This window comes from Dermacentor variabilis, chromosome 7, assembly GCF_050947875.1.
Source record: "Dermacentor variabilis isolate Ectoservices chromosome 7, ASM5094787v1, whole genome shotgun sequence".
Taxonomy (NCBI): Eukaryota; Metazoa; Arthropoda; class Arachnida; order Ixodida; family Ixodidae; genus Dermacentor; species Dermacentor variabilis.
This window is the reverse complement of record NC_134574.1, coordinates 96249192-96262118: the sequence shown is the minus strand read 5'-3', so window position 1 is coordinate 96262118 and position 12927 is coordinate 96249192. Positions and strand designations below refer to the sequence as shown.

The 12927-nt window shown below is 41.2% G+C and overlaps 1 protein-coding gene across 1 annotated transcript; it reads left to right on the top strand.

The window, feature by feature from the left end:
* Positions 1–8838: 8838 nt before the first annotated feature.
* Positions 8839–12777, top strand: LOC142587640 (uncharacterized). Its single transcript, XM_075698803.1, has 3 exons — positions 8839–8947; positions 10844–10928; positions 12206–12777. The coding sequence occupies exons 2-3, from the start codon at positions 10862–10864 to the stop codon at positions 12754–12756; spliced, it is 618 nt and encodes a 205-aa protein (XP_075554918.1). The 5' UTR covers positions 8839–8947; positions 10844–10861; the 3' UTR covers positions 12757–12777.
* The last annotated feature ends 150 nt before the right edge of the window (positions 12778–12927 follow it).

Here is a 12927-nt window from a genome sequence, read left to right as displayed (position 1 = left end):
TATTTCTTACTTTTTGATATTATCTGAAATTTCCATGCGACTTCCGTACGTAAAACCTGACAAAAGCAGAGCCTCGCAAAAGAATATTCTCGACCGACACATGGAGTTCAGCCTGATAGACTACGTAGTTGCGGCAAATTATCACAGGTTTCTGCACATCACGAAGTGGAATGCACCACTTTGTCACGCCACATGCGGTGTTCGCCCAAAGATGCTTCTCGTTATTCTTGGGTATTACCTACAAATCACCCTCAAGCACCTTTAATACAAAATGCGTTGGCTTTATATATCCAATTGTTTACTTTATTGAGATACTCGGCGTTACTCACGAGTAAAATGTGTTGGTTATGGAAATGCAGTGCGCTGCTTATATTTGAGGAACCTTGCAAAAGTCATGCAAAATACCATATATACGTTTTCTGTTGTAGTGAGTACGCATTTTATTTTATACAGGCGGTATTTTGCAAGTGACATTAAAGGGATTTGGTCTTCTGCGAGTGCTAGTATCACGTGCGCTGAGCTTGTGGCATCTGTTCGCCATTGAAGTAGCGAAAGCTTCATTGCAGAGGGCTGTTGCAGACAGTACATATACCTAATAATTATGAATGTATGAGGCTATGAGCTGAGCGCTCGGGCCTCTCGCTTATAATTATGGAAAACCAACCACACAGGGACTGTTGCCAAACGCAGCCACATTATGTGTCTGCTGCGCATACCTAATAAACTGCACGCTTCGACCGAAGATGCCCCCGTTGTCCTTGACCTGGCGTGGTGATGGAAGTTCAACCCTTCTCTCGTGTGTACTACCGGAGCGCGAACTGGTCAACCACCGCCATTAAGGATTGGGAAAAAAAAACTTTTACGTAGTTTTCATGGCTTACCGGTTAAAACCAGAACTCAATTTAGAACTATTAAATCCAAATCACAGGTATAGTACTATAATTTCCAGGCGTTGTAAGCCTTTTGGACTGTACGACTAGAGGATGCAACTCGCTCGTGTTTGAACGGTTCGCGAATCATGGAACGCAAGCAATGCAACATGTAACCAATGGCTTTGTTGTGAGAAAGAAAAGAAAACAATATCTGCTGAAATACTGTCATTAAATAAAGTACAGCACAGACTGGAACGGCCGCCCAGATATGAGGTCACCGTCACGTTCTGTACGACATAACAAAAAAATTACAGCAACTAGGTTTTAATTACTTGTCGATGTTTACTATCTCATCCGCACCCTATGCATTCCCTCATTGGCTACATTCCACCTCCCATGTGCATATGTCAAATATTCAAAACAAGAAATTTTACTCTTCAGACTAAAAAGAACCAGACGTCACAGAAGGTGTATTCTCGCCATTTCAAAACAGTATTGCCTGCTCAAAACTTGGCGGCGTCTTCTTGCATAGATATTGCCACCTGCGTTGCAGAGAGTTGGCTGAAGCATCGGAACTAAACGGAGATAGCGGATGTCCACTTCACTTTCTTTTCAGTCAGTCATTCGCTCTGTATGCTTGAAGAATCAGAAATACGTATCTCTCGCTTGTATCGTCCACAAGACACTCACACACACTAAAACAGATAACCAATCAGTTGTACGCAATGTACAGTTATTTCAATGGGCGCATCATAAGCAAGTGTTCTTACATGCCAATCAGCCAGCTGGCTCTATCTGAACGTGATAGTCCCAACAACTGCCGACACGCCTTCTTTAGCCTACAGTTTACCTTACTTTTTTCGCACAGCTAGCATCCCCACAACTAACGGCGCCTGCGACTATGACAGTACGGTCATGTATCCTTCTATACAAGTGGGCAGTCGCTCAAGTTTAGAGGAATCCATCGACTGACCTAATGTTTGTTTGCTATTGTATGATTTGCTTAAAAAAGTGATGTGTCTGAAAAATTCGTGAATTTATTGTGTCTATTAAGTTAGACTTTTGTGACGAAGGGCCGCACAAGTGCAAAGTCGGAAAGTTTAGTCTAAATCAGGTCTAGCGTTTTATAGGCAGTGTATAGATACAGTTCTCATAGAGGGAAGCGCGTAAATTTAGGGCCAGAAAAAGCGCAAACTTTCGTTTCCACCGGCTGCAGTTCGTGTCACATCGTTGTAATTTCAGCGCGAACACTTAGATCGGAATTCACGTCAGCTTTGGTGACCAGATTCCAAGCCACATGACATGGCACACGCGAGCACTTAGCACCTATGCAGGGTTCTACTAAATGCTCCCTGTCACGTTTAATTCCGTAATCAGTGTAGATGTTTTGCAGGACGTTGCGTATATACTAATATAATGGACACTCATAATGAGACAACTAAGAATTATTCGTGGGGCACACACAGAAAAAGCAGTGTCTCAGTTCATTTGCCAAGCCCCGATGTAGTACGTGAAAAAGTTTTTTTTTTCGAGCAGTTGCCGAGGCACTTCTGTATACCACCACACAAAAGGTTTGGTGAGCGATTTGGCATTTCATTCTTGAAGGAAGCCGCTCAAAAGAAACATAAGACGAAGACCGGCACATTGCTGACTATAGCCTTAGGTTTTCGTGGAAATGAAATATACAACCTCACAAGAAAGCCGCGAACACCGGCACGAGACACAGTGAAATGCTACAAAAGGCTTCTGAGTATTGCACATTTAGGTACTCTTATGTACAGCATGCAGTACGACAGATGGTATTTCAATGGACATTCCAAGCGAGTTCTTAATATAAAACTTTACTGCAATTTCACGTGTCACATTTTATTTGTACTTGGAAAGAACCAGGCTACCCAAACGTGCCGGAGCGCAGCAGCATCATATACAAGGCCAGAATAGGTTAGATGACGTCTGGTCCAACAGATAACTTTTATGCCCCATTAACCTATGCAAACCGCGCGCTGTCTGGTTGGTCAGTGTCCCATTTGACGCGTAATAAGGGACTGCCATAAGCGACTCGTGTCTCAAAAGTAAACATTACTGAATGGTGTGTTATAACATCAACCCTGCAGCTTTTGCGCGCCGCTCGCAAGCTTTCTGTAGGCTGCAGCGGAGAGCTTGCGCCACTGCTTCTTTTCTTTTAAGGGGGGAGGGGGGAGGGAGGGCCGCAAAAGGGGACATTGCCAGCACAGCTGTCCCCGCATTTTTTAGACAGTACGATTTATTTTGCAGACATGGAACGCTAACTCGCGGCCAATACCTTGCGTTTCTTTCCGGCACACATACCTCAGCTTCCATATTTACCTTCATAGGACCGCTTGCTGAGGAAAGTCCAGCTGTCCACAGCGTACTGCGATTGCGTTGATCGCTCTAATGACCTGGCGAAGCAGTGCTCATGGACCCAATTTCTTCAAGGCGGCATTCAGGCCGGCGACCGCAATGACATCTTTTACTACCATCGAGTGGCCTAAGTGAAACTCGTGGTTTCCCTTTTCGAAGACACAACATTTATTTATTCATTTATTTATTTATGTATTTATTTATTTATTTATTTATTTCTACATACTTCAGCCTCAACGAGGTTATTGCAGGAGTGGGATGAGCAACAAATATACAAACATTTATCAACAAGCTTGCCTGAATTGTTTCTGTGGTAGTGAACGGATGTTGCCCGGTAGTGATTTACAGACTTCAATTGTTGATGAAAAAAACTGTATTTAAAGGGATTAGTGTGGGCAACAAAAAAGTCGCTAAAGTAAATCAGGATTACTGTAACTTACTGTTCTTCTTTTTTATCTATTTATTCTCAGTCGCTTGGACGCCACAGGTTGTGATATATTTGGCTCCGGTATCATGCTATTATTTTTTTAAGTAATCACTTGTGGATGGGTCTATTGCTCTAGATTTGCTAAGGGTGCGCTCCCATCCTAACACCTCCAAGTTGGGAAATTCTGTAGTAGCGTACTCAAAAGAGGTAGTATTGTTCATTACCCATTTACGTTGGCGTTCATGCTTAGCTTAAATTTGTTCCTAATGTTTAACTCGGAACATCTGTTACGCAGCAAATACAAACCAAGAAATGGCCAGCGTACTGTCTTAAGAGTGAACTCATGGGACTGTGAGTATTTGTGAGTATCAGTTAATACCGATGGACATTAGTGCAGACCACAAAATATTACAAGGGCGAGTGAGTGATTTCTGAATTTACAGTGCTATTTTAGCTTAATAATCGTGTGGGAACTTTAGCACTGATAAAGAATATCGCAAGATTATTCTACTACAGTAGCATTTTACTTCGCATAAGTAACGGTAAAACATATTCCCACGCTGTGGCTCAAAGAAACATCAACCAAGAAATTCTGCAAGGACAGTAGCTACAGTAAACGAGAGTTAAAAGAACGCTGTTAATGGGTGTGAAGTCTTTTCCAACATGATTCTTCATTGTGAACACGAAACACTGCAAGCTGGTCAGTGTATAGTACAAACATCTGTCTGATAATGCCGCAGTTGTCAATCACCAGAAAAGCAGCCCGACTATTGTATGTGTATGCCCGTACAGCGTGTTTAAAAGGTATAATATTGAAATTGATGTCGTTAAAGCTCTCCTAAAGCTCTCCTAAAGCTTTCCTGTCGTTAAAGCCTCGGTAGTTGGGGGGGTGGGGGGTGGGAGGTCTTGATATTCATATCTGCCATTTAGCATGCATGAACGCATTTTCGCATTCCAACGCTATCAGATTATTGTTGCCGAGATCGGGAACCATTTGGCAGCGGAGATCGTCGAGGTGATGGTTTTTCTCGGCAGCGAGTTACAAATCTCGTCATCACCGACATCTGCGTGAACACGCCTGAACTAGCCGTCGAAATGGTTTTATACCTTCAGACAGTAATATCATTTCGCGTTCTTCATTCCCTTTGAGCGGCACATCTTTTCGTATGTATTTCAAGCATAAAATCTCTAGAATGTACTGCTCATATTAGCGTAGTTGACAAGGTATGTCAGAATGCTGGGGGAAGTTTAAGATTACTTTCTTATGCCATCTGTTTCATTAACTCAGATATAGGACATTTCTCTAGGCTTAGCGAAAAAGAGTAGGCCTCAACTTTGCGTTGTACTGTTTAGCATCCTCAGCGACGGAGGAATAAATGTTCAGTTAAATTGTATTCGTAGACAAGTGAAGGCATGCATTGTTGGTATTCTATGTGCGCGGAAATGCGCTTGTAAAAAATTACATATTTAAAACTAAAGTTAGGTAATTTTGTTTTCTCCGAATTACGCAAAAATGTCATAGAACCAAAATACAATAATGGCACCGTTATAACTATGTATTCAACATCGCCTACAATTCTGTAAGTTATCTTCCGAAAGAAAAATGTGGAAATTAAATTGAATATTTTACACTCATGAGTGCAATGTGTAATATTTTAAAGTTTTATAGGTTATTTAGAGAACCACAAGAAAATTACAGGTCTACGTTTACTAGTATGTTCTCCAGCAAAACAAAACTTATCGGAATATCAATTTCCTTTCTCCAACACCCGAATAATCTCTATGCTAGAGCTTACAATGCAAATAGTCATCTTCACAAGTTCCTTTTTCTACGTGCCAAGTGGAAATAAAAAGAATAAATGATTTCTCGGCTATTACATACAAAAACCATGATCTTATTATGAGGTGCGCCATAGTAGAGAAATCCGGACTATTTTTTTTTTCAACCTACACCGTACACGGTACATAAACGTCTTTTCATTTCGCTTCAACGGTAAGCGACCGACGCGGCGTGCATTAAACCCGTGATCCGGTGCGCAACAGTGCAATGCCACACCAACTGAGTTACCGTGGATCGCTATAAAAGTTAGACTTTGTAGGATCCTCAAGCTCGAATAAATAATTTCAGGCTATAATATGGGATATTTCAAATCCTTAACTTCATATATAAGTTCATCATTGTTTGTGTGCATGATGCAACAAATACAATGGCCCGGTACATGGCAAATAATGTTTTATAATGGCATTGATTCTCTCGAAGATACTAATACTGGTCATTTCAGTCACTATTCTCTGATGATAAAGCTTCCATTAAGAGACAAATAAAAGAAACGCCAAATGGTTCAAACAATATATTCGTTCCGAAATGTTCTTTTTTTATATATAAATACGTTTGCGATGACGGATTAAGTAGACGAAAGTTACACTTCAATTTTCTTATATTGGGCCAGAACTTCATCGTCTGTACATAAGCAAGTATTATGGATTTCAAATATTCCAAGCGTGGTCGGGCTACTGCGGCGCAATAAAGAAACATGCCATTGGGAGATATATTTTCTAATGACATTGTAAACATTAGCAGCCGTTTTGTCGCTAGCTTCTCCACAAACAATGGATGCTTCAATGAGCGAGAGATAGTAACATGAGGTGATATGAAAAGCAAAGAAACTGTTCGACAACAAAGCACATTTCGTAAATTTACGTAAAATACAACTGTCAATATCGAAAAAGAAATGCAGCTCACACACAAAAAAAGCTGCGACTTCACACTAACACGTGACGATAGACAAAGTGTTCACACATAGACACAAAAAATGCCAGTTTCACTAGAAAGTGGCATTAAAGTTTTGAGGGCTAATCACTGTAACGATGTCTTAAGGCATTGTCGAAGCAACCTTTCTACGTTAAAAGGATGATTATGAAGGGTCATGAACATTGACTTCAAATCAGAATATTGTTGTACAAACTAAGGAAAGCTTAGTAGAACTCAATTTATATTCTCCCATGAAGGGAGAAACTTGCGACAGGTCATAACTGAACGACGTATACGATGCAAAAAGCTACCTTTACGCTTCACTTGTAACCGGATGCGACAAATGAGAAAGCCTCATTCATTGTCGGCGCCCGCAAACATGGTAAACTGCGATAGGGCGTCAAATATACGCAAGAGACTGTTATTGGAATTTGCATAGAAAAATCAGTAAATTAGGTCACACTTGGGCGCCTGTATAATACCGTGTAATTCGTCTTTAGCAATTAACACAAACGAAGCCAGAGCAGAACGCTCCGGGGCACGAAGTCCAAAGCCATGTTGCCAACCTACCTTTAGATTTTTAAGTTTCCTTGGTTAATAAAGCCTCTTCTCGCAGTAAGGGTAGCTTTTTAGTGGTACTGCAAAACGTGATTTACTTGAATATCCTAGCCGTTATATATATATATATATATATATATATATATATATATATATATATATATATATATATATATATATATATATATATAGCATTTTTGTTCTTTGTAAAGCTAATGCGGTGAGAAGGCTCGCTTACAAACGTGGCGCGAACAAGCGCGCTCGTTTATGCCCAGTTTGCCGCATTTTTTTTTCTGAGAACACCGAGAAGCCCTTTGCAGAGACACAGCGTGGGGGGCCTGCCACTTCATTCAAATTATATAATTGATCCGTCACTGTGGCTTAGTTGCCATGACCTTGTATACTGCTGAGGACGTGGTGGAGGCTTCGTGTCTCCGATAGGCAACCCGCATTCAGATGAACGGAGCACAAATCTACAGCACTTCTTATCTATAATTTTGATGACCGTTAAAGAGAATAAGTTGATCTATATTGCATCAGAACCTTCCAACACGGCACACTTCAAAACTCGCGCGCAAAATCGCATATATTATTAACTTATTTCACAGAATAATCTTGAGCCAAAACGGCCTCCGCAAAAAGAAACAAAAAACATTGCTACATATTTTAAATAGGAGAAGACCTTATTTTAATTCAGGCACCAGTCATGGTGAGCTAAGTAGGCGGTCCACAGGGTTAAGTAAAAGAAAAGCCACAGGTCAGTGTACAGCAAAGAAAATATCGCACTTTAATTTAGCCGTAGGTTCTGCTTATTGCGTACCGGAGCTGGCAACATACGGACTATTTTGCCTATTTTGAGCAGAACGAAAACGTGGATTCGTCTTAATAATCACTCAAGAAGATTTACAGCCAACAATGGGACACGCCACGGGGTATGTCGTGCGCCTTCCTTTTCATGTCGGCTGTGGCACGAAGTCACCCTCAACGGGTATTCCTAATGCCAATCTGGCACTTTCTTTCCACAACAAGCTTAAAGATCACAAAAGGGAAGTTAAAAAAAAAAGACAAGAGTTAGAAACGTATTACTGTTTGCTTGACCTCATTTATTGTCCTTTTTATGCTTTTCTTTAGAAAAGGTATGACAAATGCTCTACCGGCATTTAAACTAATCCTCTCGTTTTTTTTAAATCTCACTGAAGCGACGCTCTTTTTCCTCAGGATTGCAACGCTTACAGCCCATGTAGAGCACTGAAAATGGAAAAAGTTCGTCCGCAGTAGTCACAGCGACAACAAAAAAAGGTCACCTTGTACCTAAAGGACGCCCGCTGCTTGGTTAGGCACACGCGCGTTGAGAAATGGCTCACGCAGCGTTTAATCTTTCGCCTTTGCTCAACAACAACAAAAAAAGGAGACAGAAACATACTATCGCTACCATGTCATCTTACCTTAGATAACCGCAGTGATTATATCTTACGAGCTACCATGCACTTTCCGCGCTGCCTACCAAAGGAGTTGTAGCGTCTCCGACTGTATTCCTTCCTACCTGGTGCTCACGACCTTGGAAAAGCTGTTTTTTGTTGTGGTTCAAACAGCACGCACTTCTCGAGTCATACGTGATTCGAATGAGCGGCGCCTTCCCGCTCGATCTTTTCGTCCCCCTGTCCTTGCACCCCACTGGCAAAGGTGGCTCCGCGGATCATCCATAATGGCACGGTTGCACGCCGAACGCGCGCGGAGAGAGCCATTAGAGTTCGATTTAGGTGCCACGGGCTTTCGGATAACCTTCCGGCTGGGCTGCTGATGCTCCTTTCTAAATATAGGCTTCAAGGCTTCCCGGGTATATAAACGATAACTGCGAGTAAGTGGCGATACCTTCCCGTTTAGCCGGTTATTGCGCGTTCGGCGTGCATCTATCCAGCTGTACGTGCTTTCCGAGTACTGCGAAAGGAACGCAAGGTGAGCGCTCAACTTGCTCCACTGTTGCGGCCATTTAGAATTTAGAATTTAGACCTTTAGAATTTCCGGCAGCAGTTGGTCATGCCCGACCTCACTACGCGTCCATACCCGTTCTAAATTTTGGTGGAGTCAATACACTACAGAGCGTATAGAAACTGTATTATACGAGTCAAAGTCAAGAGAGCTGCTGCTACGCAGAAAATTGGTGCTTCGTACGAACCAAAAAACTGTAACTTACCTGCTCTGTGCTATCAGGAAATGGTAAAATACCAAAGCAACCCAACAATAATGAGTATGAACTAATTGTGTTGTGTTTACTACGTGGAAAAACCCCTATCTGATTACGAAGAATGCCGTAGCCGGGAACTACGCATCAATTTTGACCACCCGTTGTTCTTTGGCGTGCCCTTTACCCATGGTATACAGGTGTTTTTGCATCCCCCCCACCCCATTGATCGAACCTGCGACCTCATCCCCGCAATGCCGTATCCACTTAGCTACGGATCACAGTGAACTTGGGAGCCGCTCCTTATCTTAGTTATTTCAAATTGGGTATACTTGGGTATATTGGTATATTGGGTCTAGTGGTATTGGTATATTGGTATTGGTATTGGGTACATCAGTATATGGTATATTGGTTTGGGTATATTGGGTATATTGGTATATTGGTACATTTGGGGTATATTTCAAATTGGGTTATAAAGTCATAAGTGCAAGCTTTAGGTCGAGGCCTACTCCGATTTTCTTATTTAGATGCAGGCAAAACGATGAAGTACATTGGTACGTGAACTTCTTTGGAAGATTTGGGATAAACATGTCGCATTTGAGAAAGAAAATTGACGTGATATGAGCAGAAATTTGAATTAAGACTTAACTTGTCCCAAATTTCTGAAATTTGCTAGGAGATAGAAATTGAAAGCACAACATTCACAAATGCGTACTTGGCACCGAAATAGGTAACGCATCACTGTAAGCTGCATCTATTAGGAAACTTCAAGAAGACACATTTGCTATACAAATTTGTAGCTTACATAAAGTTATGACACTGTCTAGGAGGGTTTCATCAAAACCCTACTTACATATTAGTCATATGTTTCAGAGCAGTAATGTTTTCTAGTTTTGATTATAATTAATGTAAACATGTAAACAAAGCGAAATGTAAACACATAATTGCATTACTACTTTTATTAACGAGTTAAGAGATGTAAACCTTATATGTAGGATCTCTATTTTGGTAATGCGAAGGAACTGTGAAAAAACTGCCTAAATTAATACCTTTTTTCCAGGATTCATCGATATTACATTTTTGCCGTAATGCAGTTCAATAGTAGCTACATAATCTGTTTGAAAATGAATGACTTTACATTCATTTTCGTATTAACTGCTTCTATATACCTCAACTTTAGACCCCATGCTAAACGGTTTGGCTAAAAGTGCAATGAGTCGTCGCTATTGCGCGTTTTGAATAAATAAAATGTGATAAATAGATCTTGAAATTCTGGAAAATTCTTGCCTCGGTTTTTAGAAGAAAAAAAGGTTATCCACTCTCACATTTTTATAAAAAGCTCACCACCCAAAAATTCATGTAGCTGAGTATTGCATCGTTTGCACTGAACAGTGGCGTGATGCTGAGTATACTTAAAGAGCGAATTCCATCTTCGCACCAAATGTAATTTCGAGACGACGCGTTTATGCATACAAGTACAGCCTATACAACAGTTTCAAGAATTATGAAGTCTAACTGTTTTTGTAACAGACATCCCTTATTTAGGATATCTGCCGATAGGGTGTTATGCATGAAACGATGACATCAAAAGCGACCTACAATAAGATATCTGTTATGATCATCCCGCAAAAGTGACCAGTAAATCTCAGACACATGTTTTGGTATTTCAGGATTCGTGAAGGAAGAAAATGGCGTCGAGTTATCTAGTGGGCTTGTTTCTTTGCATGCTAGCAGCAAGTGCTGCAGCGATTCCAGGTAAGTTTGTTTGCTAAACAATTAGCGTCATATCCACCGAAGTGTTCCAATGCATACGTCTCTTCTGATGTTGGCATTAGAATTTATTTTGTCATTGAGAGTATTGGAAAGCCCAGATAAGTTAAAGAAAAAGAAATATGTTCTGAAAGTTTTCTTTCGAGTTAGTGCAATGAAATGCAGACTTTGGAAAATGGAACACAGTGCTTTACTTAAAGAAAGAAAACTTGGTTAAAATATCTAGTGGCGGTTAAACGCATGAGCAGCATTTGACTATTTCCTTTCCCGATTCCGTTGCCATTCCAAATACTGGAGAAGTATTGAGAACCAACAACATCTAGGCAAAAAAAAAACAGTTTTATTACCAGAAATATAAATAACAAGGACAAAAACACGAAATGGCCACATCGCATGCAGATATAGTAATTTTCTTGCATATTTATCAAAATATATAGTTGCACTGATGAAATTTAGAAATAATTTTGCTCACTAACATTTATTTTCAAGCGTTATTGTCCGTATTATTAGGAAAGGTATGCATTTTGACTGAAGGTTTCACTCATGCGTATGCTGACATGTAAATGAGCTGAAAAGCAGGCAAATATATATATGAATATCTTATACCAACAGAGGGAGTATGTTGATGTTTGTTCGGAAATGTAGAGATCGTGGCTAGCATTCTTAAAAATGAGATGTCGTTGGAAAAACATTAACCATAATTTTGCTTGAGTAGAACTGAGTAGCGCACTTGAAGTAGATTGTTTTTTTCCGCATTTTCGATGGAATTTGGTCATCGGAGATGAATTTTTTAACAATCAATATTAACATCGATTATGACTACATAATGAGCATTTGTTTTCATGTCAGGCGCGAATACATTTTTAAAAATTATTCTCCTTTAATGAGGCAGCCATCACACGCACATACTGGGGCGATGGTGGCTGTATTATGTTTGATACCAATGTAATACTGGCCAATTTCGCACATGATAGAGCCCGATCTAGATCACAAGTTCTTGATCGAGATCAGATGCATCGCGCAGATTGCGCAAACGAGCCAATCGCGACCGATAAAGTTGATCCCGACTAGGCTTGATGGTGATCGAAAGTGTGCCGTGTGACACCCGTACAAAGGTAATACCGCTAGTCTATTTGCTGTTCTACTGGTTTCTGAAACCCTCTTGTGGCGTCCGTAGAATCTACCTTCGGAGGCTTAATAAAAAGAAAAAAAAAAGAGCTTGCGTATGTTTACATGTCCAACCCACGTTTTTTCTTGGGCAGAAAAATGCCAAATCCCGGATGAAGACTGGGAAGAGCTGGTCGACCAGTTCCTCGCCAAGATTCCCAACGACTACTCATTTTCCGGTCCGCACGACGCCACCAAACACAACGAAGTGCTCTCCGGCTTCACGGTTGGTGACATCACGCTGAGCGGCCTCGCCAATCTCAAGCGGTACGGAACTGTTCGCGTGTTCTGCAAGAACGGCAAGCCGGTCGTGGACATAGTCATGGGTTCGCATGTGCCAATGAAGATGTCCCTTCCCTGGAAGTACTGCGGTGGCAAGACGGGGTTCTTGGGCACCCAAGCCAAGCACGTCAAAGTTTGCATTGGCTTCGACGTTGAGCAAGTCGACGGCAAGGTGGCACTTCGACCGGTCAGGGTCTCGCCCAAGTGGATCGAGACCATGGACGTCAAGCTGGAAGGCGCGGGGGATGTGGTCAAGACGGTGGCACACTTGATGGGCAAGCTGATGCCAGCCTTCGTCAAGGACTTCTGGATCGAGAACCTGCCATGGAGGATGCACAAGATACTCGAGGAGATTGCGAAATAAATGAACTAACCTGCAAAAAAATTGACCGGTCACTTCAGTTTCTTTAGTTTCTCACGTCCGAATTAAAATTGGTATCCTAAAGAAATATTAATATATTTACGTAAGGATTCATGCTTCAGATAAAAGTTCCTAAGCATGGTATATCATATTTGCAGGATGATTTAATGAGTG